General features: G+C 38.3%; 2 protein-coding genes across 4 annotated transcripts; both read left to right on the forward strand.

Annotated features, from left to right (window-relative positions):
- Nucleotides 1-272: 272 nt before the first annotated feature.
- On the forward strand, nucleotides 273-21,582 carry LOC107787932 (phosphatidylinositol-3-phosphatase myotubularin-1). Of its 3 annotated transcripts, XM_075228429.1 has the most exons (19): nucleotides 273-524; nucleotides 636-704; nucleotides 2,199-2,273; nucleotides 4,479-4,550; nucleotides 8,101-8,170; nucleotides 8,267-8,316; nucleotides 10,733-11,022; nucleotides 11,108-11,181; nucleotides 11,259-11,322; nucleotides 11,468-11,527; nucleotides 11,830-11,929; nucleotides 12,298-12,411; nucleotides 13,222-13,391; nucleotides 17,364-17,448; nucleotides 17,690-17,911; nucleotides 18,139-18,198; nucleotides 18,320-18,384; nucleotides 19,923-20,202; nucleotides 20,597-21,582. In XM_075228429.1, exons 1-19 carry the CDS (start codon nucleotides 405-407, stop codon nucleotides 21,110-21,112), a joined length of 2,556 nt encoding a protein of 851 aa, XP_075084530.1. In that variant the 5' UTR covers nucleotides 273-404; the 3' UTR covers nucleotides 21,113-21,582. The 3 variants fall into 3 exon arrangements, with proteins under 3 accessions (XP_075084530.1, XP_075084531.1, XP_075084532.1); XM_075228430.1 differs by lacking the exon at nucleotides 12,298-12,411; XM_075228431.1 differs by lacking the exons at nucleotides 273-524; nucleotides 636-704; nucleotides 2,199-2,273; nucleotides 4,479-4,550 and adding an exon at nucleotides 6,081-6,204.
- A 3,952-nt stretch (nucleotides 21,583-25,534) lies between these two features.
- On the forward strand, nucleotides 25,535-26,425 carry LOC107787931 (uncharacterized). The gene is made up of 3 exons (XM_016609551.2): nucleotides 25,535-25,822; nucleotides 25,883-26,012; nucleotides 26,160-26,425. Exons 1-3 carry the CDS (start codon nucleotides 25,535-25,537, stop codon nucleotides 26,423-26,425), a joined length of 684 nt encoding a protein of 227 aa, XP_016465037.2.
- Nucleotides 26,426-26,649: the final 224 nt, after the last annotated feature.

A 26,649-nucleotide genomic window follows, 5' to 3' on the forward strand; every position in this document is an offset into this window, starting at 1 on the left:
AAATCAAAATATTTAAGAACGAAAAAAGTTGTATGTATTTTAAATGATTTAATTTTTAAAATTTTAATTTATCTTTAATAAAACATATTAAAATTGTAAATTTCCAAAGTATTCTTCTTACTAATTTTGGTGCGCAATCAAATGATTAAAACGGAGTAATAACAAGAGGTACCTTAGGTCCCACGTCAGATGGGGTCCACTGATCTCACAGGTGTCTTATCAAAAAATATTACCCAAATAAAAAATAACCAAACATACAAAAGTTCGCTCATTTCTTTGGGTCAGGAGAGATAGAGCCCTCTGTTTTCCATTTTCTTGTTCGAATCCTGTTAAAAAAAAAAAAAAAACCAACAACAACCAGAAAAAAACTCAATCAACCGCCGAACTCGAGTCGCCGCACCGCCATGTATCGGAGTCGGTCGGCGCGATCCCCGAACCCCCGTGAACCGGACACTCGACTCGCTGAGTCCGATAAAATTGAAGGTGCCGGTGGTTGGGACGCCCTTGAATGGACTAAAATCGATGTAATTTACTTCTCTAGGGTTCCATCATTTCAATTATTATGCGTTGATTTCTGCATAATATTTCTTATTGAATGCGTAATTTGATGTTTTTCTGTATATAAATATGTGCAGCCTGTTTCGAGGTCGGTTCCAATCGGAGTGAAACAATTCTTGCTGGAGGATGAGCATGTTGTAGTAGAGGTAATGCTGGTAGTACTGTGTGTTCTTGGTGTTTGTATGTGTAGTGCATTTTAAAAAGATTTTTGTAGCTGCTGAATTTGGACTTTAGTGATTGTTGCTGTGTAATTAGAGTATGGGATACAGATAGTTGAGCTACTTGTTTTGAAAGAAATATGCATGAGATTAATTAGAGGATAATTTGTATCACAGTCAAAGATGATAGGGTAAAGGCAGTGTTAACAATGCGAAGTGAGGGCCGTGTTATGCCCCAAACTCAAATAAACAAAATCAAATGACAAACTAACTCACTTAAAAAGGGGTTATCGCGATTAATTAATCCTTTGTGAATTGCGAATGAGTATCTGCATTTTTGGATAGGATAAAGTAGCAATTGAGAATAGTGGTTTAGCTTTAACTTTTTTTATTAGAAGATTGGCATCCCATTCTAAGGTAACTTAGTACTTAGGTCATGAGTTCTGATGTTAGAAGCCTTTATTCCCATCCTGCATAGGAACTGCTCTTCTAAATTTAATTAAAAAGCTGCCTTTTAACCTTAAGTAGGACGCTAAGGGCCTAACTTAGAATAAGTTAGGTTTCCTTTAGTAATCATTATTCTTATCATTTTTGCAATTTATGATTTTTTTTTCTCTAGTTCAATCATATTTTTGTCCAAAAGCTTTAGAGACAAAGATCATAACTTACTTACAAAAAAAGTTGTGTTTGTCTAAAGCTTTAGGACAAAAATGTAATTGAACTACCCTTTTTTTTCCTTTTTGTGAATTTTGGACTAATTTAAGTTTTTTTTATTCTCTTCAGCTTAAGAATCATTATATCTTAATAAATGTTTATTGAGGTACATTTATCTAATTATCTAAAGAAAGTCTACCTTTAGTAAATTACATTTTAGATTGAGTAGTGAATTAAGAATTCTTTCCCCTTTCCAAATCCAAGGGACTTACATATTATGTGACATTGTGAAGAACTATGAAGGAAGTCTGTGAAGTCCTCAGATTGTTGTTTCAAACAGGATGCTGACATTTATTTCTGCATTTTCTATCTTTAGAAGCATTTATCGTCCAATGCATAATATACAATATGACTCCTCACAGGCCCACACATACACTGCCAACTATTAATAATCCTGGTTTGGTATTTAATATTTTTCCTGATTTATGGGAAGAAATGATGTTGGCGTAAGAGGGTGTTAGAAAATCATTTATATTACTTTATATGTTGATTTCATTTATAATTACTTAATGCGTTGATTGTTTTTTCTTATGATTGATTGCTTATTTATCTCCTCACGAGCTTCTTAATAGGGCTTCATTTAGATCATTAAGATGTACTGTATTGGAACAAAACTCACTTGGAGCAAACTATTAATAAGGTTTTGGTGAAAAGCCTCTGTACAAAAGCCTCAACTTGATCTCATAGAGGCTTTCAGTAGTTTCTGTCCTCTTCAGTTGCCACAATTTGGAGTCAGCGCAAGTTTCAATGTTAACTGATTTTTTCCAGGGTTATGGGGTAGTTCTTGTCAACACCGATGATGCTGGAACCTTATTTGTGACTAATTTTCGCCTCCTTTTCTTGGTAAGTGATGCATGTAGTTCTCTTATGTTATTTTCAATGGTGCATATGGACAAAATCTTACATTTGCTTGCATTCTGCTTTTGGAAGTTCCAGTTTGTAAACCTATGCTAGTGAAATTGTCCTCAAAATAGTGCAAATAAATGTCATATAATGATTTATAAGGCAATGATATTTGAAGGTCTAATGTCAGTTGTTAGAGCCATACTGATGAGGTATTTATATTGTCGAAATTCATAAATGCTAATGTCTTTATCCATCTTTTTTCGGATGCATGCACCTTGACTGAAAATTGTCTTCATCTTCTTTTTCTCTACAGTGGAACAGCTTTAAGGCTTGTAGTGACTAATTTTTCATTAGTTGTGTATCTTATCTTTTCATGTTCAGGATTGCTTGTTTGCGGTACTTACATGGTTGCGGGTAGATGTAAGATGATTAATATTCTTATCTCCAGAAAAAAAAATAAAGGAAACTAACAAAAGAAATTAAAGAAGTTTCTCAATTTCCGAAGCTTTCTCCCAGGTCAAGCAGAAGTAGCTTTCAGTTATCTTATCCCTTTCATATTCACAAGGATATGATCTGGTTATTTGGTTAAATCCCAATTCTTTCACCTGCCTGCCTACTCGAAACATGTGCAATTGATAGGGAGACTCGATGTTTTAAAAAGTGACAAGGCTGCAAGGGACTTAAGTGAACCAAAAAACAATAAGTGAATTGCTTCCATTTCACTGAAGTGCATATTTCAAGGAAGTGCAGAACAATTATATAACAGTGCAGCATGTAATGCCACTTGCAAATTAAATCTGCATATAATTAGTCCTAAGATTAATTTTAACACACATGTCATTATGAGTCAGGTAAAGTATACCTGCTTGGAGGATCGCTGCAGCCAGCAGAGATGAATAGCTAAGATCCAAAATGAGGATTTCATCATGCCTTGCGCTGGATTATGTCATCTGTCTTTTAGTATTATAAGTCATTTGCTGAACCAAGAGTATAAAAAAATTCACACTGACTAGTAAATAAGACCAGATCTAAGCATGGCTATATATCGAAGTAGACACGAGCCTGGCGCACTTGGCTGTGGTAGAGTGAAGCTCTGAGGCCTCACATCAGTTTACCTGGCTCCTTTAAGAAAGGAGCAAGTTGTGGCTAGGATCTCTTGCTAACCTAAGGTTTGATAAGAAGTTTCCCACAATTTCAAGGCTAATTTCCTTCAGCTTGGCACAAAATTCAAATAGCTGAGCCCATAGGATGGCCTGCTTGTTTGTATTTCTGGCAGAAAATATTTGTCTCCAATCTTCGTGGAATCAACTGTCAACACAGGGGTAATTTCATTTGGTTGGTGACTTCTGAAATATTCTGTTGAGACTGAAACACCGTCTTGAAATAAGTCTACAAACAGAGGTTTCAAAATGTATTCTAATGGGGACCGCTTCCTCCCTCTTGCCAAAGAGACTTTTTTCATGGATGTTAGGGAGGAATTTGTTCTAACTTATATGTTGGTTCTGTTAACTGATACTGTATTAAGTCAGAAGCATAACACAAAAGGGCAGCCCGGTGCACAAAAGCATCCCGCATTCATGCAGGGTCCAGGGAAGGGCCACACCTCTTGGGGTATGATCTAGACAGCCTATCCTAATGCAAGCATTAGTGGCTGCTTCCACGGCTCGAATCCATGACCTATATGTCACATGGAGACAACTGTACCCGTTAAGTCAGAAGCATCAATTCTCCAAACTCTGTGATAACTGATGAAAAGGTTCTTCTTCCAGCTAGAAGTACATTTTTTTATTCCCCCACCCCCAAAAAAAAAAAAAAAAAGGAAGAAAAAGAAGAAGGCAGGTTCTTCCAGCTAGAAGTATAAACTAGCAGTCCTTGGCCTTTATCACTTGCAAACAACGTGCATTTGTCTGAATGTAGTATAACGTCTTCTTGGTGCTCCAATTATTGTGAAAAGTTGTCATTTGTTGAATGTTCAGGTAGCATTTCCACTTTCTGTGGTTTTGGTGGTAGTTTCAGATTTCCTGCTAAGATCACTGAAAGATATCTGTCGTGCTCTTAGAAATTTGCTGTCGAATAAGCACAGATGCTTGTTACATACATGAAGTACATGAGATACTTATTATCACAACCTTTTTCATCTTGTTCTGTTTTTCTGCTAGTTTGTACTGAATAGGATGTTGTTTGCTTCTGTGTATTATCTAGAGTGAAGGGTCTAGAGATATCATTGCACTTGGCACAGTACCATTGGCGACCATTGAGAAGGTCCAGAAAATTGTAGGTTTGCTTTTCTTTATCTTATAATTCAGATATGCAACAGTTATATTATATCGCTTTATTTTTGTTTTTTTGATTATCGTATCACTTTCTTTCTCTTGGGATAACGGTGGTGTTCGGGTCAACTTCCGTGCACCTCGATTAATCCACCAGGTACTTGCTACCTCCCACTTAAAAATCATATGTGATTTCTTCCCATCTGGCTAAGCCTTAGTCGTCAAAGTTACCTTGTACCTGTACCCCAATGGCTCCCCCATACAGGAACAATCTAAACAATCGGATCCATAGGAGTTATCAATGGATTGCAATTCATCATGCCAACTTCCTTCAATGTGTCCAAAGCATACTTCCTCAGTGTAATGAAATTTTCACCCCTAGATTTGGACACCTCAATGACTCTCACCTCAATGCCTCTAAGTACTTTATTTACCTAGGTCTTGAGACTAAAAGTGATTAATTAGATGCTACTTAATTATGAATAATGTCTTCATTCATCTTATGACAATGTCATCAACATAAACATTCAAGAACATGCATTTGCCATTATGAGAATAATTATAAAACATTGGGTGATTAGCTTCCCTTAGAAGCATGTCAAATTGTTGGACAGCAGTGCTAAAACAACCAACCCTATCCGTGGTGATTGCTTGAGACCATAAAGAGCTCGGTGCAATCTACATACTAATTCAGGCCCCCCTGTGCGGTAAACTCTGGCTGTTGTTCCATGTAAACTTTTTCAGCTAGATCACACAAATATATTCTTGGTATCAACTGATAAAGTGGCTAATGGAACATGACTGCCATGGAGATAAATAAGCAGATAAAAGCAATCTTGGCCACCAATTTTTTTTTTATTATCATTATAGTCAAGATCATAAATCTGTATATATCTCTTGGCCACCAATCTAGATGTCAGACGATCAACCTTCAGCATTAACCTTGACAGTATCTTTCAGTGATATCTAATTGCTGTGTTGCCTTGTGGCAAATAAATTATCTCCCAAGTAGATCGGTCATTTCCTTAATCATAGCTTGATACCAACCAGGATGAGCCATTGCTTCTGCAACAATTTTAGATATTTTGACAATGGATAAATCTGTAACAAAGACATGATGTTGGGTGGTAAATTGTGATAACTTAAGAAATTCTATACAGGATAATGCCATAATGGTTGCGAGTAGGCCGAGTACCTTCTCAAAGAGTAATAGAGAGATCAAGTTCGTGCGATGAGTGCTTGATGGAAGCAGGGATATTGTATAAGTAGGCAATGAGTCATTAGGTAGACTTTGTGGACCTGTATCATGAACAGAAACATCAATTGAATTACGAGGATTTGGTCGAGGTAATATGGAATGGACTTGAAGCGGAGTAGGAGCTGGAGCAGGAAGAGCGGAAGACAGAAGTGCTGCAGTTGTCCAAGTACCTTTTAGAAGAGTAATAGGGAGATCAAGTTTGTGGTAGTGCTCGACTGAAGCAGGGAATGTTGTCTAAGTATGCAACAAGTCACCATGAAGAGAAACATCAATTGACTGGAGGATTTGATCTAGGTATTACAGAATAGATTTGAAAGCGGCATAGGAGCTGGAGCAGGAAGAACGAAAGGCAGAAGAGCTGGTATTCTCCAACAGTTGTAGGAGAAGATACATAAAAAAGGTATAGATAAGGGTATGCAGTACCATTAGAACTCATGTGATATCTTGTAACCTTGGTAGAACTCAAATCCCCATTCCCCAATGCTTGTTTCATGTCAAACCCTACTTAGGATAAAGATAGAAATACTTATGGTCCACCATAATGAATCTCGAGCTATACCGTGAATTAGGGCTAGAACTTATCTTAGTTTGTAAGAAAAATCTTAATTTGGTGTTGGGTTCCTTTAGTCCCACCATTAATGCTGTTGATGAGTCAAAGATCTCGTTTTTCAATGACCTAAAACAAATTAAGGTTCACCTTTTACACTCACAGTGCAAAGCAGAGCGAAAAGAGCCAAAAGCCCTTAAAATTTTGTGAATTGTGCGAAGTCCATCTTGACCGCCGCGACTGATTCTCTTCAAAACTGATCTTTATGATTCTGTACCACAACGGTCACTGATTCCTCTTAGGGCGATTGCACCCTTATGACCGTGATGGTCCTTAGCCCTTTTCTCATTCCTTTGATTCTCCACTGCGGCGCTATAATTGCACTACGGCCCGAGTGGCTGGTTTGGTCTTAGTTCTTCTTCTCTTCCTCTTTTTTTCTTTCTCCAGTCATTTCATTAACTCGTATCATATCAAAGCATGATTTTTTATGCACAACTTCGTTATAACATGCTCAAATTCACTAGCACTATATGCTCGAGGGTCGGGGTGTTACATTTTTTTACATGTAGTATTGGAAATTAAGCTCGCTCAAGAGTACTAGGCTATTAATTTTTGGTCGTAGCATCCAATGGCCAGGGCAATATTGATCCCAGAATAATGGCTCTTTTTCTCTTGGCCAGTGATGTCTTGGAGCATCATATATCATCTACATTCTCTTCTCTTTTGTTCATGCGTTGCTCTGGTTAGCATTTTTCATGTCTTTTCGTGTTCTCACTTGTCTAAATAGTGCTTGCCATCCTTCCTGTCCAATAAGAATTGGTTGGTTGAGCCTCATGTTGTTCCATTGGATGCGTCTGCCTTTTGTTGCAAAGTGTGGTGATATATCTTTGATGCAAAGGTGCACCTTCTTTTGTCAAGTACTTCAATTTTCAAACACTTGTTTTCCGAATATCACCAGCTGATTTGAATATAATCAGTTTTAATGGAATATATTGGAAGGATGCTGAATATTTTATAGCTAAATAGGTGCACTTTATTTCTTAGTCTTAGTCGGTACTAGTGGTGGCAAAATGGATAAAAACAGCTAACCATCCATATATCCACTAAAAATGGGTTGGGTAATTAACTTTTTAAAATTGGGTCAAATATGGATAAGATCCATATTATCCACTTAAAAAGTGGATTTTTTTTTTCTTTTTTTTTAAACCCCTCCCAAAAAAAGTGGATATTCAATGGATAACCAATGGGTTTAACTTTTACATTTGCAAAGACCCAAATTGGGGGTTCTTCAAGTTTGGGAGACTAGGAATTCTCCCAAAAGTGATCATATTCAAGAAGCCATGAATAATCCATATTATCCGCCGGTTAACCTATTTTCTATCCGTAATATGGGTCGGGTCGGATATTTTATCCATATTTGTATTATCTGTTTTCGACCCGCCCATATCCGACGCGCCCCACCCGTTTGTCACCCCTAGTCAGTACCCAGGAAAGCACATACTTTTTTATCTGCTTCACATTATAATCTTTACAATGGTGTGCATTTAGCTATTCTGTTGCTTCTTCAATACTACCTTTTCCAGTAAGTGAGAAGCTTCATCAGCCATCACAACATCCCGTACCCAAGTACAGGAGTCAACTGCCTTTGGCAATTTTCTTTATTTTTGAGCATCTAAGAATCAGTACTGTGTAAACCTTATCCTGTATTTGTCAATTCTGGCTACAATTCTTTCCTTTCCTGCTAACCAGGTTATGAAGCTTCCATCAGGTCAGCGTCAGCCTGAAAAGACTGGTTCACAGCGGTTGCTTCAGATCATTGGTATGCCATTAGATGAAAGCACTGTCTTCATCCTTGTAGTATTTGTTATTATACAATATTCTGAAAATGGTAAATTAACTTAACATTTTTTTCCAGGCAAAGATATGAGAATCATTGTCTTTGGTTTTCGTCCTCGAACCAAGCAGGTCAGCTCAGAACTCATGTTCTGATTTTATATCTTTTTTCAACTGTTGATGCTTTGGGCTCAATATGATTTGTTTGTTCATTAATTCGTATATTTACTTTGTTATCTTCTCTTTGTGGGGGAGGGGGTCCATGAAATTCCAGCTGCTTTATGTGGCTCTAACTTGCTGAGATTGCAATGAACTTTTAATTTCTCTTGTTGATGACTGAGTTTTCAGTAATAGCATGAGAATTTCCCAGTTTCTCTTCTTCAACTGGGTGGTTTGAGTTTTGTCCTTTTGAATAACTTTTGTGGACCCATTACTGATAACTGACGTGTTTTTCACCAAGTACAATGCCCTGAGCAATTCAGGTTAGAATAGAGAGTTAGAGACACTGAAAATATAATGAGTTAAAGATTGCAATGGTTATAAATATCTAGATTCTTTGTGCATCTGTAGATTAACTTGTAGTGTACAGTTTTAACGTATATCATAATTAGAATAACAATTGCCCTAGGGCTTTGGTCTTGTGATAAGAGCTCAAGTGATGTGTGGATTAGACTCATGTCATGGGATGGGTAGAGAAGCGGGACCATCATCCACCGAGTTCAACCGTGCACCATCCGTCTCGGGGATTTTTTGGTTATTCAAAAAAAGAAAATAGAATAACAATAATTAGAAGCTTCACGAATTACCAGTAACTTTCCTCATTTAGGAACAAAAACTTTTCGTGATGGTCTAAACTCCCACACAGTGAATCGTCTTGTATGTCATTTGTGACCAATTGAATAAGTGGTTTTTTCTCTACTTTGTTGTCGTTTCAACAGTACCTGAGCTGTCTAAATTTTAGAGGTACTGATTTAGCGACCTGTTAGTCGCTGAGTTGTCAAAAATAAATTCTTGCCACATTCTGCTGTTCCTTGCATATGTTTTATCCTTTTACGTGATCATCTATATCATTACATTGTCGTCACAATCATTCGCTTTACCTTGATTCTTTCCTCAGTGATCTCCAATCTAGAGAATATAAAAAACTCATAGGCCTTATATCTTTGTTGTTCTTCCTCATTCCACCCGATTTTGACATCAGGTTTTTGTCTCAAAACACACGATGAGGAAACCTTTTCCGAGATCCTTTGCCTGTGCACCTTGAAGTCTTTACTCTTTAGTTCCAGCGGCATATATGTCTACACAACCAAGGTGCCAAGTTTCTATCAGCCATGTCAGCACACCATCCCTGTCCCCTGTTGTGTCGGTGCTGTTACATTAACAATAGAGTTTCATATTATTACTTTACTTTAACCATTACATGAACATCCACGTCAGCTGACATGTCAAGTTAACAGCTTGTCTTATCAGAACTCAGAAGTCCATGTAAGCTGACCAATCAAGTTAGGAATACAAGTTGCACAGTCCACTAATCATTGCCACAACATCACCCTGCTGTGTCATTGGTCTACATCAGGTGGCTGGTGAAGTCAGCATCCACGTTAGCAGATATGTCAATTCTATAGTTTACATTAGTCTTGCAAGTATTCCATGTCAGCCAACATGTCGAGTTAGTCAACTTGTCCAGTTATCAATTCATTACCAGATCGTCCAGTTAATATGTCACACTAGCATGCAGAATCAAGTCAATCAACTACGCCTCAACATCAAATAACAATGCATGTGTTTGCTGGGAATCAGAAGCTGTTTTTTATGCTTTCAGTCCCCCTTTTCACAGTCTATTTGTCAAATTCTCTCTGAAGTCCAAGAATCAAGTACACATTTGGTTATCTTGCAGTGCAGATGTATATGCTCTAGTTTGAGGGTGTTTATCAGAATTGTATCGTATACTCTAGGTTAAATGTATAGTATAATTCCTAATTAGAATTCTTTCTTCATAAAAAAAGGAGATATAGAATTTTTTTAATTAATGAACTTTTCTTTTGGGGAACTTCTCAAAATATCGGTGATTTTCCTAGTTAGGAACTTCTCTTGTTTCGTGTAGTCAAAACTCATATATAATGAATCCTACGTATGTTCATAACCAATATTCATTAAAAGCTTTCTCTTGTTTCACATGTTCCATAGCAACATTGAGTTACTTTGTTAACTTTTCAGTGATAACTGCATATTGATCAGCTTCCAGAGGATGAAATTTATGTAGGGTGGATGGGTATTAGTGGAAGAGCACACTCGTTTATGTTGTCTCTAGTCGATGTTAACACCGCTATATGGATTTCGGATTTCAATGCCTTGATGCAGTCTAAGACTATTATGGGAGTAGAAACTGGACTAATCTGAATACTTCTATTTTTGGAATAGATAATAGCATGTATTCATTAACAAAGTGACCCAGACTGTTTAGTTGACAACACTTTCCTAACCTTTGCTAAAACAAGTTTGCACGTTTTACTTACAAGCTATAATTGCTCGTCTTATGGTTTCCCAGAGGCGTGCTGTCTATGATGCATTATTACGGTGTGCAAGGCCTGCAAGGTTATGGGATCTCTATGCATTTGCTGGTGGCCATTCCAGGTTTAGTAACACGAATCCCAAAGTAAGGCTGTTGAATGAGTACTGCCGACTTCTTGGAATGGGGTTCTGTCAAGCTTCTATCCGTGCTATTGAAGACGGGTCATTCACACTCTCAAATGAGTATTGGAGAATAAGCAGTGTTAACTCTAATTACACAATGTCTCCAACTTATCCATTTGCTTTACTCTTGCCAAAGTCCATAAGGTGAGGTGATGTTTTTTGTTCTGCCATTTTTTCGGGGTTAAATGATGATTATTTTGGCATTTACCTAATGACTTTTCATACATAGTGATGACAAAGTGCTGCAGGCTTGTACATTCCGTGCACGGTGTAGGCTGCCAGCCATAACATGGTGTGACAGAGGTGGGCCTAAAATTTAGCTGTTTGAACTCATTTGCTTTGATCTTCTTAGGCCAGTGCTTATGTTTTGCATCTGTTAGGAACTGGGGCTGTTCTTGCACGTTCTTCTCAACCGCTAGTTGGCCTCATGATGAATATGAGAAGGTTATTCCAAATTATGTGATCCTTTTTCTTTTATGAATATTTGTATTAATTTATTGTCGTGAAAAATAAGTTGGCTGTTAAAAATTTATAGTAGTTTGTGTTTCCTCGAGTTATTTTTAAAAGAAAATCTTGTGCTTTTCTGCAGCAATGCAGATGAGAATCTAGTTGCTGCACTGTGTACTCAAATTGCTGGAGAGAAACGAAGGTGTTCCTTTTACTACTTCCCTTTTATTTCACCTAATCTCTAAGATGTCTTCTTGATTAAATTTCTTGTTGTTATGCCTTATGAGTAAGTTTCTTGCTATGTGGCTAGTTAAAGGATCCCTTTCAATTCCTTCCTTGATCTGGTCATAAAAATACTTCTGTCTTGTTTCTTTTATTGTTGTTACTTAACTCCTTTTAGATAGTTCCTTTTTGATGAATCACTCCTTTTAGATAGTTGCATAGTTTCATGGCACAGCTGACTATCTCTTATTAATTGCATATGCTCTTTATTTGTCTTCTCAGGAAGCTATATATTGCTGATGCAAGGCCCAGGAAAAATGCTTTAGCAAATGGGGCAATGGGAGGTGGATCAGAGTCATCTGCAAACTATTTTCAGTCTGAGGTCTGTTTAATTTTTGAGCTGTCTCTTTTGCTGCTCTTTCCTTCATGATACTCCCTCCACTCTGTTTTAAATGGCACTCTTTCTTTTTATTATGTTCCAAAAAGAATGACACTTTCTATGTTTGGAACTCTGTAACTTTAAACCTGTAAATTTTGCCCTTAATGACATGCTCTTATAGCCGTAAAAATATCATGGCATGTTTAAGACCACAAGTTCTAAGGGTACTCTTGGTATGTGCCGAAAAATCAATCTTTCTTTCTGAAACTTCATATAAAGTCAAACACCTCCATATAAAATGAGAAGGAGGGAGTATATCTTTCCCTAATTATTTCGTGGACTGATGTTGCTTGATTTACATGTCTGGTCAGATTGTTTTCTTTGGCATCGATAATATACATGCAATGAGGGAGAGTCTTGGTCGGCTTAGAGACTATTTAGATACTCATGGTACTACTTCATCAGATGGAATGTCATCTTTTCTGGTATGCCATTAATCTTTCTGAAAAATATTCCTTCATGCAAAATGTCCACTATTTAGAACGTCTTGACCAATCAATGCACTAGGGGCACCAAACCAAACAGAGATTTGAATTAAGGTGGCAGGACCTAAGAGAATTTCTGTTGAAAGTGAATCCAAGTTACCTGCTTGTGACTAGTTATTGCAACACCAAGGCTATGGGTGCATCCAAGCATTTTGAATCATTTTAGTCTTTGTGTCTGATAAGTTCAAGTGTAACAAATTTCAAAAAGATTTGAGACATATTTTGAAGCCAATCTGAACTCTGACAGTAATCATGGTCAAGTCACAGTGGACTCCTCTATTTACTGTCCTTCCTGTCTTTTCCTTTTTTGTTTTTTAACTTGCAGTCTGTGCTGTATACACATTCAATGTATATAAAGGAGTTGAAATCAAGAATGGGATTTTTTCCTGGTTGGGTGGGGAGGGGAATCTCCAAGTAAAGAAAAGTATTGTTGGCAATGTCCTTGAACCGTTATAAGTTTTGAGTTTAGATGCTTGCAAGATGTACTATTTTCCCTGTTTCTCTTCTCTTCTAATGATCTATGATCTCAGTATTAGTGGTCCAACCAGAAAGCCACTTCATAGGTAAGGAACTGACAAAATTGATGTGGAGCGTCTGTCCATCTGGCACAGTAGATTTCTCTCTTTATCCTTTTTTTTTTTTGGGGGTGGGGGGGGGGGGGCTTGGTAGGCTTAGTGGCAGAAGGAGAGTGAGCAGAGGAGGGACGAGTAATGATAAGCTAATGCTGTCAATTGTTTTACTGCTTTCCAGAGGCATGGTGGATGGAGTTGGGGCGGAGGCAATCTCAGCAGTATGTCTGCTTCAGTTTCTACACTGGGCGACACTGGGTGGTTAATACATGTTCAAACTGTCCTGGCTGGTTCTGCTTGGATTGCTGCACGTGTTGCACTAGAATCAGCTTCAGTTCTTGTTCATTGCAGGTTTCTTGTCTTCTGGACCATTCTTATGCTTATAAATAAGTCTATAAATGCCTAAGTGGAGAACTTTGTTAAATGCTTGAGTCCCTTGTATTTGTGTTTCTGTTGATTCCTCCTTGGATATTTTATCATTATGTACCTATTAGTTGGGACTATGTTTTAGTTACGTTAGTATGTTTGCTTTTAGGACTTATGTTTTTCACGAGTCTTTAGTCCTATTGGAGATTTATATGCCAGTAATATAGAGAAGCCAACCCCAACTTTGCTTTGGCATAAAGGCCTAGTAGTTCTTGTTTTATGTACAGGTTCTTAGGCACCTTTCAGCAAATTACCTTGGAATTTGTTGAGCAACTGGAGTGTAGAACGAGAGAAAGACAGAGTTGTGACGTAATGAAATTTCTTGTTGAATGAGCAAGGGAGAAAATCTAGGTCAACAACAGTCATTTTTATTTGGTGAATGAAATAGTTCTGAGTCTTATTTTCTATGTGATTACTTTCTGCATTTGTTTTCCATAAGACCTCTCCATAACTAGCCCAAGCAGAGAGAATAGTGGGGAGTACGTAGCTGCAATCCAATGGTCTTATAGCACATTAGAGCTAACTGTATCTGTTTTTAAAAACGTTAGTTTTGTGTTAAACAAGAGAAAATGTTGTTATCTAGCATCTTCAGTGTGAAAAGGCACGGGAGAAAATATGTTATTGATATTGGATGATAAATACAATACAAGAGGTCCCTATTTATAGCTATACACTACAAGGAGATATTACTCCTCTTCCAATGTGGGACAAGACTACACTATACATATCTATAAACTAACATTCAGAAAAGTTTGACTTGTCATTATCCTCTGGAACTGAAACAAATGTGTATGCCATTAAAGATTACGCTGAGAGTAGTGTTATCAAAGGCGAAAAGCGCAAAAGAGCTTTTAAGGCACGTGGGCTTTAATGAAGAAAGGCACAAAGGAGAAAAAATACAAATATGTATGTGTAGTCCAAGACTAATAATTACAAGTATGAATAACAAACATATGGACAAATAAATTGGAAAAAATGCGATAAAGTGAAATATCAATTATTAATGTTGCATCCTCAGGATTACACTCATTATCAAGGAAAAGTATACCTTAGAGCCTTGATGACGATATTGAAGCGCCCGCTAAGCGAGGCAAAGCGCTCAACATATTTTGCGCCTCGCTACAAGGCTTAAGCGCGCCTTTGACAACACTGGATGAGACTTTCATGGAAGTCATTCTTCACTTAAATGCGCTAATTTAGCTTGGATACTCTCAGAAGTTTTATCCATACCATGTCAATTTACTACAGTTGAGTGTTCTAGTTTGCATGTTACTTGTTGAAAAATATTTTTTACGTATCAGATTTACTAAAAAATGGCAAAATCAATTTTGATCAAAACTAGTGACTGTCCGGGTTTAATACATTTTGCTTGAAATTCTTTAGAGCAACAATGAATAAGTATGTATTCCTTCCTCCAACTAGTTGGAAGTGGAGCATCTTGGGTGTATTGATCTTTATGCCAAAAAGAATTGATGTGGCCACTCACTCATTCCCCTCCTAGAAAAAACTATTATCCTATTTTCTGTTTGTCTCCGCCTCCTACATAAATTAAGAGCTCTTGATAAATTTTATAAGGTTGAAATTTCTTTATGTTCTTTCTTTTTTTTTTGAAAAAAAAAGGTGGTGACTGGACCGATTTGTGTGCGCCTCGATTTTTTCGCCGGGTACCTGCTATCTCCACCAGCTCATATATCGGGTAACTCTACCTACCAAGGGTTAAAGTATCTTTATCTAGTGAAGGTTGAAAAGTTCATTCTATTTGTAATAGAGAACAGATAATAAATACACATGATACCTTTTACTTCTGCCACCATATCACACTATTAGATAGTTATGTGTAAATAGTCCTAGTCTCATATGTTGTAGGAGTAGAATATGTCCTGGTCCCATATGCAGTAGGAGTAGAATATGTCTTAGTCCCATATGTAGTAGGAGTAGAATATGTATTATATATAGGGCTCATTGTATCATTGTTAAAAATATAGATTTTTCTCCCGTGCATTCTCACGTGGTATCAGAGCTTCAGTGAGAAAATTATCGTTGTGCGTCATTCCAGCGACATCCGGGAAGAAAGATCTCACCGTCGTGCAATTTTCCGGCAATTTCGTGTTGTTCCCAGGGTTCATCACTGCTACAGTGGTACTGTGCATATACCAGTACCACCATCAGATCTAAAACCCTTGTGCGACCAAACCCCAAAAATTCCAATCCCATCGGAACAGAAAAGTCAGTCACCGTGCGTCTTTCCGGTTGACGACTCAGATTGATTTGCGTTATCTCCTCATTGGTAAGTGTTGTGCAAAAACCAACACTACCGTCTTGTTCGGAAAAGTAAGACGACAAAACCCCAGTCAATCGCTCCGGCAGAAAGTCACGCACCTCCACGCGCCGCCAGAACTAGGGTTCCGGCGAGCTACAGTAACTTTTCCGGCATGTGTGAGCCATTCCAGCCATATTTTGACAAAACTTCTTAAGGACAACTTACTCGTCCAGTGATTCCGAGCCTACCCATATAAATTACATCAAATTCTGACACTTTTATTTTTTCCGGCGTGAACAGTGATTTCCGGCGTGAACAGTAATTCTAGAAAAAGTTTGTGTATTCTGGTGGTGTTTTAGAACCTATTTTGTAGTGGAATTCGGCTTAGTCTCACTATTTTCAAATTTTGCCGGCAACTGTTCGGCCAACTTTTGTTTATCAGCAACCACCTGGTTTTGTTGCTCAGGGGGAGTCTTATGTCGAATGATCAGCTTGCAGATATTTTCACCAAATCCCTCACGGGTCCTTATATTAGTTACATATGTAACAAGCTCGGTACATATGATTTGTATTCACCGGCTGGAGGGGGAATGTTGGATAGTTATGTGTAAATAGTCCTAGTCCCATATGTTGTAGGAATAGAATATGTCCTAGTCCCATATGTAGTAGGAGTATAATATGTCCTAGTCCCATATGTAGTAGGAGTAGAATATGTATTATATATAGGGCTTATTGTATCATTGTTAAAATTATAGATTTTTCTCCCGTGCATTCTCTCTCACACAATTATTTACAGACATATATTTAGGAAGCTCCACTCTTTCAGATGCACAAACTATTTAACAGTAGATATAACTTATAGCAGTAGAAGAAAAGGCCATGCAAGCCATGGACGTCGAAGGATTTGATCATAATCGAAGACTTGAAAATCAGGTTGCTTCTGGTTAATTGGTTTGCAAAGATATTAGAAGAATGCTTACCTATCAAAAAAAAGAAAAAGATATTAGAAGAATGCATAACTTGTTGGCTGATATACCTGGTGTTATTGCTAAAACCACTGAAGTGGATGTTCCGTAATTTTTACCTTTTTAACAGTACTAATTCTATCTGTTTTTCTCAAAATATTGGAAATTACCTATAGCATTCAACAGGTCGATCTAATAAATTTATTTTGTCAAAACATGAGGAGTGATGACAATTAAAACTAATTGTCAGTTGAACCTGCAAATGGTTTGCCTCGACTCCTTCAACTGACAAGTGGTTCAACAAGTATTGCACTGTGCAACTATTTTGGCCATAGCTTTCAGCACATTTTATGACTGTTCTGTATAGTTATAGGGCTCACTGTATCATTGTTAATAAAATAGATTTTTCTCCCGTACATTCTCACAATGACTTTTAAATATTTGTGTGTTTCCTTTTTATCCGAATGGCAAATGTACACACGACAATGGTACTTGTTTACAAATAACCAAAAACCTTTCCTAGCTCATATTTATTTATCCAACTGATGATCTGTTGTATGAAGCTCATATGTTTTTAAATTGATTTTGCATATATATCTTCATCGGAGACTATCAGTAAAGAGTACCTCTAGTTTTTTTTATTCTTTTTAAAAATGGAATTTCATTCTGCAGCGATGGATGGGATCGAACTACGCAATTGGTCTCACTTGCCAGCTTGCTACTTGACCCATACTATCGTACAATTAAAGGATTTCAGGTACTGGGACTTGTTTGGATCTATCTGCTCATATTACCTGGTATTTAACATTTGTAGCCTTGTTTTTTCTTCTTCTTGGAGTGTAAAATACTTCATCCACATGAGATCATTAAGGTCTGTGTTAATGCGTCAGTATGCCATTTTACTCGTGACAATGCTAGAAGGATTTAACATTTAAGTGGGGCATCCCATACCCCTTGGTTATATATGGACAGCTGTCTAAGTTGTTCGAATCATCCAGGCACTTGTAGAGAAAGATTGGCTTGCATTTGGTCATCCATTTTCAGATCGTCTGGGAATGCCCACTATATCTGGAAGTGGCAACATGCCGTTTGAATTATCTCGTCAGGCTTCGACTGGGAGTTTACCTTCATCACCCATGCGGCAAGTATCAGGGTCATCCTCATCTCAAGCTCAAAATACATCTCATGCACAGAACCAAAATTCCCCCATTTTCTTGCAGGTACGTCTTCCGCATGCGGTTCCGAGTTCTATCTTTTGTTTGGAGATTTACGCGCATACAATCTATTTGATCTTTTTATATTAATTTTATTGTGTTTGACAAAAATATCCTCTCTCTCTCTCTCTCTCTCTCTCTCTCTCTCTCTCTGCTTCTTTATCTTTTACCCCTTCTTTTTGGTTCCGTTAATCTTTTAGCTCTAACTTGTTATATTTGGATGCCCTATGCAGTGGGTTGATTGTGTTTCACAGTTGTTAAGGATGTACCCTTTTGCCTTCGAGTTCTCTTCGGTACGTGTTGCTAAAAGACATGAGAGTCAAATAAGAGTATAAATATATATATTCCAATAAACTGATAATTTACGTCCTTGGAGAAAATAAAGCTTCCTATCTTTCAATTCCAACAATACAGGCTTTCCTGGTGGATCTTCTGGATTGCATGCTTTCTTGCCGTTTCGGAAACTTTTTGTGCAACAGGTAATCTCGTTTTGGTAGTATTTTGTTTTTCACTTTCATTTTGGTACACATGCATTTGTTTGCGGAACCCGAAGAAGATGCATTCTATTAGAAGTTGAGGTGCTTGTCTGATGCATTGATATGAGTTCCACGTCTGGTAGAAGGGAATCGTATTTATAGTAAATGCACCTGAAGAAGAAGAGTGTTTGTTCTGAGGCATCTGTCATGATACCTGAACGAGAACATTAGATTTCTTGGGAGGTGCATGCTCCCTATTGGCTTGTCATGACTCTCCCTCTGTTTCTACTTGGTTTGTCTTTTGGGATTGCATTTTCTTTCTAAAATTTATGTTCTCTTCTTTTTGTCTTCTGTTCAAGTGGAGAAGTCATATAGAAGAGAAGATGTCTGGTTTATATAGTGTCTTACATGAAGAACACTCTTTCAGGTAAGAGGTATGTCTGGAAAACTAACCCTCTTTGGGTGCCACCTGGAGAGAGGCATTGGGAAGAACAATGAAGTAAAATGGTTCAGTAGGATGGTTGTACAACCGGCAATGTTAGATAGGAGTGAATGTTAAGCCCTAAGTTCCAACATATCCACAAGATGAGTATCCAGAAATACAAGTGTTAAGATGGTATAAGATGAGATAAGATTAGACATTATCACATTCAATAGAAGGTGCAACTCGGCCACAAAAAGAAATGAGAGAAGGTTGCTTGAGATGGTTTGGCCATGTCCTACGTGGACCTCCAGATCAGTCCATAGGTGTGAAACCGTGGTGATTGAAGGTGTTAAAAAATGATCAAGTAGGCCAACAATCACATGAAAGAAAATCGTCTCAAGAGACGTACCATCTATTGAAATCCATGCAGAAATAGTGAAACAAAAAGACAGTGAAAAAAGGGTCCTTATAGGCTATACCAATTAGTATAGATTAAGCTTTAGTCATGTTAGTACGTCTATTTTAGGTCCAATGTTTGCTAGGAGTTTTTTGTTCTGGTTAGAGATTTGTATGCCAATAGAAAATATAGAGATCTAGGTACATAACTTCTAATGCTAGAGAACTTAAAATTTTAAAATATTGTATTAAGATAGGTCTAAATAGAGCGACATGGATGATCAGGATAATATGACCCAACTAGTTCAGGATTGATGTGTAGTTCTTGTAATTGAATTTAATTTTTTGTCTTTTTTTTTCCTCCTTGCCATGTTTGATTACACCATATTAGATGTTAGATTGCTAGTTCAACATGAAAGGGAGTGGTAATTTGTCATGTGTGCATGACCAAAATATTTTTTCTCATCTCTTCTTTGCTTTTCTCCTTTTCTTCTGTGGGTGGGGGGGGGGGGGGGGTCTTATTTATGCTCTTATGATCAGGATTTACAGCTATTGAGCACAGTACAAGGCTTTGACACCTCAGTGGTTTTTTGGCTTTAGGTTGTTTTGAACTCCATCATGGGATAGAAAGGATTTTTTTTTAATGTCATTTCCTAAGGATTTTTTTTTTAATGTCATTTCCTATTTTTAGTTCACTTCTTCTGACTTCTACAAATTTCAGCGAGAAGGAAAGAGAGCAAGCTGGTATTTCTGATGCTTGTGGATGCCTGTGGATGTATTTAGCTGAAGTACGGGCATCGGAAGGAAGCTCTCATGCGCATTACAACCTGTTCTATGACCCGTTGAAACATGATGGTCCGCTACTACCACCAGCAGCAGCTTTAGCTCCAACTGTTTGGCCTCAGTTTCACCTTCGTTGGGCTTGCCCATCAGAGGCACAAGGTGGAGAAGTTGAGGCAGAATGCAGGAAGTTGACGAGAAAATTCTCTGAGCTGCAAAGGGTAAACTCTCTTTTTTTCTCTGCAGACTCCTTTCTCCTCGCCCTCTCCGAAAAGGAAAAGAAAAGGTTTCCAGCTTGAAACTGCAAAGTTCATCGTAACCCAGATATGCCATTTTAGTGTTGACTGACAAACTACGATGGTTGTATCAAATTTGGCTTGTAGAGTTTCATGAGATTAGTTATGAGAATGAACTTCGCAACAAAATCTAGGCTAAGTTACTTCCAACCTACAAATAATTGACAAGCATAGTTTTCTAGCTTCTTTTTAGTGTTGCCTGTCGATGTCGCCTAACTGCTGCATCTTGATTTTGTCAATACAAGCGAGAACTTGGTGCATACATTGATTTCTGATTCATCACTCCTTTATTAACTGTCTAAAAACAACTTTTACACAGGCAAAAGAAGCAGCAGAAACAAGACTGAACGAAATAAGTGTCACAGTGGAGTCCTTAGTTACAGAATTGAGAAATGAGAAACTTGTGAGCACCTCTGCCAGGGATGCGGTAAAAAGAGCCAGCAAAGAAACTGCTACTATAAAGCGTGCAGTACAATCTTTGGGTTTTAATGTCTACTTTTCACCAGACGGAGACTGTAATGTATGCATTGAAAGCAACCCAACAGAAATTCCTCAGCGTTCTGTCTGCTCAGTTTCTACAACAAATTCGAATGGTTCAGTACATGGCAGTGAGAAATCAGACCTCTCTGAACCTGTTACAGTGATGCAAGATGATGTTTCCGACAATCCTCTCATCCAAGTTTGTGAATCGTTGTGCCCTATGCACAGTAGAGACAGTGGGTGCAGGTGGCCAAATCCTGGTTGTGCCAAGTTTCGGAGCCAATTTGTTGGTTTGAAGGCCAACTTTGATGCATTTGATCGCCTTCCGATATACGATAATTATTTCGGAACTTAAAAAGACGGTTGAACCAAGCCTATGTTTCTTGCGTCAAACTTCATTTATCTGGTCAGATATCTATGTACAGTCAGAAATTGAATGGAGGCAGTAGGTTCAATTGTATCTTGGCAAAAATTACGACAAACAAATTAGACAAGCAGCAACAGGCACAGCTTAAACCTGGTGGCTGTTAGATGAGATGGTCTCAGAACTGTACATAGGAACTGATAGAGTTTTCATGTGGACCATCTGATAGTTTTGACATTGCGGAGGATCTCACGTGAAGATGATTAGAACTGATATTGTATGCTTAGGAGTTAGGACTGATATTATAGGATTTTGGTCACTGCAATTTCCTCATTCGAGTGTACATTACAACTTAGGCATTCCTCTTTCTAAGTTTCTGTAGGGATTCTTTCTGCATTCTTGTAAATAAGGACAAATAATGATGAGTTCTGAATAAAATGGTTCCAGCGGACTTCTACGTGTGTGGTCTGGTGCATTTCTGCTTAAACTGTTCGCTATTTTATACTGGGGCTGCCCACCCGTTGAATTTTCTGCACATGTTCCTGTTTACTAATTTAAAGTAACTGGATTTGTTTTTTATTTACTCATCTTTCTTTTGATTGGGAGTGTATAGTGGACGACAAGTGTACAGGTCGCAACATCGGATGAACTGTTAACATTTTGTCGTTGATTCTGTGGTTCAGGAGATAAATCATGTGGAACTTTGACATTGCTATGTTGGAGGCTTTATCTTTGGGTCCTAAACGTGGATATGTCAGATGGTCTCGCCCTAGCTTCAACCCCCACTCTTTCTTGCCTTTTTCCATAGCCTTGAGCAGGAACACAATTTGTCTTCTTTTTGTTGGAAAATGTTCTTTTGAGCTTGTAGCTAGGCCTTTTTCCTTATTATATGGTGACCAGACTGAAGCCGAAGGTCATAAATGAAAATGGATCTCTCAGTCTCATTTCCTGGCTAACTGTGAACAGACTTTAGGGACATTATCTTTGTTGGTATATCGCTCTGCTTGCTGAGCGACTGAACGTAAATCAAACATAATATGAGGAAAGTGAGATTGTTATGCGACCTGTATCATCGAATCCACACAAGTGCGGTGTAACAATTTAAATTCTGTAATGCATTTTGAGTTCATCAACCCATCTCATGTATTTGTTGGTTCCTTTAAATTTAAATTCTGTAAAGTGAGGTCCTAGGCAGATGTCTGGTTGGTTCCTTTTCAGAAGAAATCTCTGAAATCACGACATTATCGGAAGTACGCAAATGGACACAAATGCTCTGGAAACAAGCCAACGGAATCAGCATCTATGAAATGGGCCAAAACAGATTTTTGTTTGAATTTCCTTCAATGGTCACCGCTTATAATGTTCTAAACCAAGACTGGTACCGGAAGAAGGATAAGGTCCAGCTTCAATGGTGGAATCCAATGGTGGGAACGGTTCCAAGAGACAAGAAGATAACCCAGATGTGGATCAGAATAGTAGGGCTTCCACTACATCTATGGTCCCATAGAGTTTTTAAAGAAGTGGGTGGAGCTTGTGGGGGATGGGTTGAAACTGAAGAGGCAACAGAACTCAAAAACCACCTTAAATGGGCAAGAATTAAAGTGAGAGGTGATGGAACCTTGATTCCTAATACATTGAAAATAGAGGCCGAAGGTATCTTGTTCGAAATTCAAATCTGGGTTGAAGCTCCAGTGAGAACCAAAGCAGAGAGGAGAGAAGAAGATGGGAACAACCGGTGGGTAAAAGAAAGAGACTTTAACCAGCGGGTAAAGAGTGATAACCTAATAAAAGTGGGTGGGGCTCGAGATTATAAAATATTAAAGGGGCACGTGGGCTGTTCTGACCTAGCACAAGACCAGTCATGTGAGTCTTTTAAAAAGTCTGTGCAGAATTCCACTTTGGGCCCAGACTTTATGGCACAAACAATTATTGAAGAAAAGAAACTTTCCAAGCCCAACCCAGTCCACAGATCAAATCCTATTAGAGACGAAATAACAGCGCTACATAGTGGCTATCTCAACAAAAAAATAGAGCACTTCTCTGGCGAAGGAAACCCAGAAACAAAATACCAGCCACGATGAGAAGAAGAAGAAGAAGAAGAGAAAGAAAAGAAAGAAGAGGAAGGAGAAGAAGGAAGGCAACAAGAAAGACAGCTAGTGGAGAAAGCCAATACAATTGTTTCGGATAATGACAATGAGAATGAAAACTCGGAAAACTATGACAATCTGCAAATGCATGCAACATAAATTGACAAGCCCATGGAATGGGTAATTGAAGAAGCAGAACCCCTCAACCAGCACGTCTTAGAGGAAGATGAAGATTTGGAGTTCGAAGTATCAATTTGGGTACATCAGAACATTATAAAATTGAGCAAGGAATTTGGGGTGAACTTCAGTGGATGTGAGCGAGAAGCACTGGAGCTGTTTACAAAAATAGACAGCAGAAGGCAGGCCAACAAAGGGAAAGCAGTATCACAGATTCTACAGACATCAAAGAAAAAGGGAGCAAAGGAGATAAAAGCTTTGGAAATTGGCAGTAATTTCAAAAGCAATGGGACTAGAAGTAGGGGGATCCACATTGATTAATTTTAATGATTGTCAACATCTTATCATGGAATGTTAGGGGGTTGAATAGAGTTATGAAAATGAGACTGATTAAAAGCTTGTTACTTAGTTGGAAAGCAGGGATTGCATGCCTTCAAGAATCAAAGTTAGAGGGGGATATCAGGGAGTTAGTGAAGGAGTTGTGGGACAGCAGATGGGTGAAATTTGCCCAGTTAGAGGCTAGTGGGACCAGAGGGGGAATTATAATAATGTGGGATGGTAGAGTTTGGGAGGGAGAGGTGGGTTACATTGGAGCCTACACTATCACTTGCAATTTCTCAGGAAAGATTCAGGAGTATTCATGGCATCTATCGGGGGTGTATGCTCCAAATGATAGATATAAGAGGGAGGAAGTCTGGTGGGAACTGGCAGGGGTAAGAGGTCTTTTTGAGGGGCCTTGGGTAGTTTGTGGGGATTTCAACACTGTGAGGTATACATCAGAAAAGAAAAATTGCTCCAGAACTTCAATGGCAATGATGAATTTCTCTAATTTCATTGAAAACATGGAGTTGGTAGATATTCAACTAGAATGGGGGATTATACATGGAGGAAAGGAGATAGGCATGTGGCAGCAGCTAGACTGGACAGATTCTTATTTTCATTGGAATGACAACTTCAGTAACATAAAGCAACAATTAGTGCAGAAAGTGAACTCAGACCATTCCCCAATAATGCTTCAATCAGGCTCTTGGGAACCAACTAAGTCTTACTTTAAGTTCGAGAACTGGTGGCTACAAACTGAAGGGTTCATAGACAAAATTGAGGAATTGTGGAAATCCTTCACCTGTCAAGGAAGACCAGACTTCATTCTAGCCTATAAACTAAAAGCACTAAAAGCAAAGCTTAAAGATTGGAGTAAAACAATTGAAGGCAATCTAGTTAGGCAGAAAACAAGCATCCTCAATCAACTAGCAGAAATGGAGGAAGTACAAGGCAAAGAAGCCTGCCTGATGAAGAAATCTTCACAAAAGCATCATTGTCCGTGGAACTTGAAGATATTTCTAACCGTGAGGAAATAGCATGGAGGCAGAGATCCAAAGCCCTATGGCTTAAAGAATGAGATAGGAATACCATATTTTTCATAGAACAGCAAATGCCCACAGAAGATATAACCACATAGACCAATTGATTGTAGAGGGAGAGACCTTCCAGAGCCCGGAAGATATCAAGAGGGAGATAATCAGATTTTACAAAAACATATACACTGAAGAAGAGGAGTGGAGACCAACAGAATCAAGCAGGAATCAACCAATGATTTCACCAGAGGACAATTCAATGTTGCAGAACTCCTTTGGAGAACAGGAAATCTGGGATAGTGTCAGGGCATGTGCAAGTGACAAAGCACCTGGACCAGATGGTTTTTCAATGGCTTTTTTTAGCAAGTGTTGGAGTGTGGTCAGGGAAGATGTAGTAGCAGCAATACAGAATTTCCACAGCCAAGGAGTCTTTGAAACGAGTATAAATGCCACTTTTGTGGCTTTGATTCCTAAGAAGGTGGGAGCCAAAGAGTTAAGAGACTTTAGGCCTATCAGCTTGATAGGTAGTATATACAAGATCATCTCCAAGTTACTAACTGAGAGACTCAAAAAGGTGATCAGCAAGCTGGTGGACTCCCAACAGATGGCATTCATTAAAGGCAGACAGATCATGGATGCAGTCCTAATAGCTAATGAGTGCATTGACACAAGGAAATCAACTAAAGAGCCTGGGATACTATGTAAGCTGGACATTGAGAAAGCATATGACTTTTGAATTGGAAATACCTTCTTGACATACTAGGAAGGATGGGCTTTGGAGAAAAGTGGATCAGATGTTAAAATTCTGCATCTCTACAGTAAGTTACTCAATATTGATCAATGGAGCACCAGCTGGTTTCTTTCCTTCTCAAAGGGGGCTTAGACAAGAGGATCCTCTCTCCCCTTTTCTGTTCTTTATTGCCATGGAAGGATTGAATGACATGCTAAAAGTAGCTCAAACAAAGGACTGGATAAAAGGCTTTAAAGTGAGTAGCAAGGCTGATAGTCACAAGAGAATATCACACCTACAGTATGCGGATGATACCTTAGTGTTCTGTGAAGCTAAAAGAGAACAAGTAAAGGTACTTAGGGTGATTTTCATTCTTTTTGAAGCAATCTCTGATATTCACATTAACTGGCAGAAAAGCTACATCTACCCTGTTAATGAGGTGCTGGAAATACAAAGTGTGGCTAACATTCTGGGGGAAAGAGTAGGGGAACTTCCTACTGTATACTTGGGGATGTCTTTGGGTGCAAAAAGCAAGTCTAAAGGTATATGAAATACTGTGCTGGAAAAATGTGAGAAGAAACTAGCAAACTGGAAGAATAAATACTTATCCATGGGGGGTAGACTAGTTTTGATCAATTCAGTCCTTGATGTTGTACCTACATATATAATGTCTCTGCTCCCAATTCCAGCTTATGTAGTAAAGAGAATTGATGCTTTAAGAAGGAAATTCTTGTGGAAAGGTAATAGTGAAAAGAAGAAGTTCCATCTGGTTAGATGGAATGATCTGACAATCAGCAAAAAGGCAGGGGGATTGGGAATAAAGAACCTGAGAGTGCAGAACCAAAGTTTGATGATGAAGTGGCTATGGAAACTGCAGCAGAAGAACAAACCTTGTGGTCAGAGGTCATTAGGGAGAAATATGGAAAGGAAGGGAACTGGACATCCAAGCCAATGAGAAATCCATATGGAGTCAGTTTGTGGAGATCAATCAGAAACTTATGGCCAAAAATGATCAACAAGTCAAAGTTCAAAGTAGGCGATGGTAGCAAAATATCACTATGGTATGACAATTGGCTAGGACAAGAAACCTTGAAGGGGCTATTCCTTGACATCCATGATTTGAATCAACAACAAAAAAAAAAGCAACTATAGAAGAGGTATGGGCAGCTCAGGGGTGGG

This window comes from Nicotiana tabacum, chromosome 13, assembly GCF_000715075.1.
Source record: "Nicotiana tabacum cultivar K326 chromosome 13, ASM71507v2, whole genome shotgun sequence".
In the NCBI taxonomy this organism is placed as follows: Eukaryota; Viridiplantae; Streptophyta; class Magnoliopsida; order Solanales; family Solanaceae; genus Nicotiana; species Nicotiana tabacum.

What these genes read in the sequence shown, in the direction of transcription:
- LOC107787931 (XM_016609551.2), top strand. Translation starts at nt 25,535, where the DNA reads ATGTTAAAATTCTGCATCTCTACAGTAAGTTACTCAATATTGATCAAT. An exon ending in CTAAAAGAGAACAAGTAAAG is followed by an intron (nt 25,823 to 25,882) that starts GTACTTAGGGTG and finishes ATTAACTGGCAG; the next exon opens with AAAAGCTACATCTACCCTGT. An exon ending in TGCAAAAAGCAAGTCTAAAG is followed by an intron (nt 26,013 to 26,159) that starts GTATATGAAATA and finishes TCCCAATTCCAG; the next exon opens with CTTATGTAGTAAAGAGAATT.
- LOC107787932 (XM_075228429.1), top strand. Translation starts at nt 405, where the DNA reads ATGTATCGGAGTCGGTCGGCGCGATCCCCGAACCCCCGTGAACCGGAC. An exon ending in ATTTTCGCCTCCTTTTCTTG is followed by an intron (nt 2,274 to 4,478) that starts GTAAGTGATGCA and finishes TGTATTATCTAG; the next exon opens with AGTGAAGGGTCTAGAGATAT. An exon ending in GGAAACTTTTTGTGCAACAG is followed by an intron (nt 18,385 to 19,922) that starts GTAATCTCGTTT and finishes TACAAATTTCAG; the next exon opens with CGAGAAGGAAAGAGAGCAAG.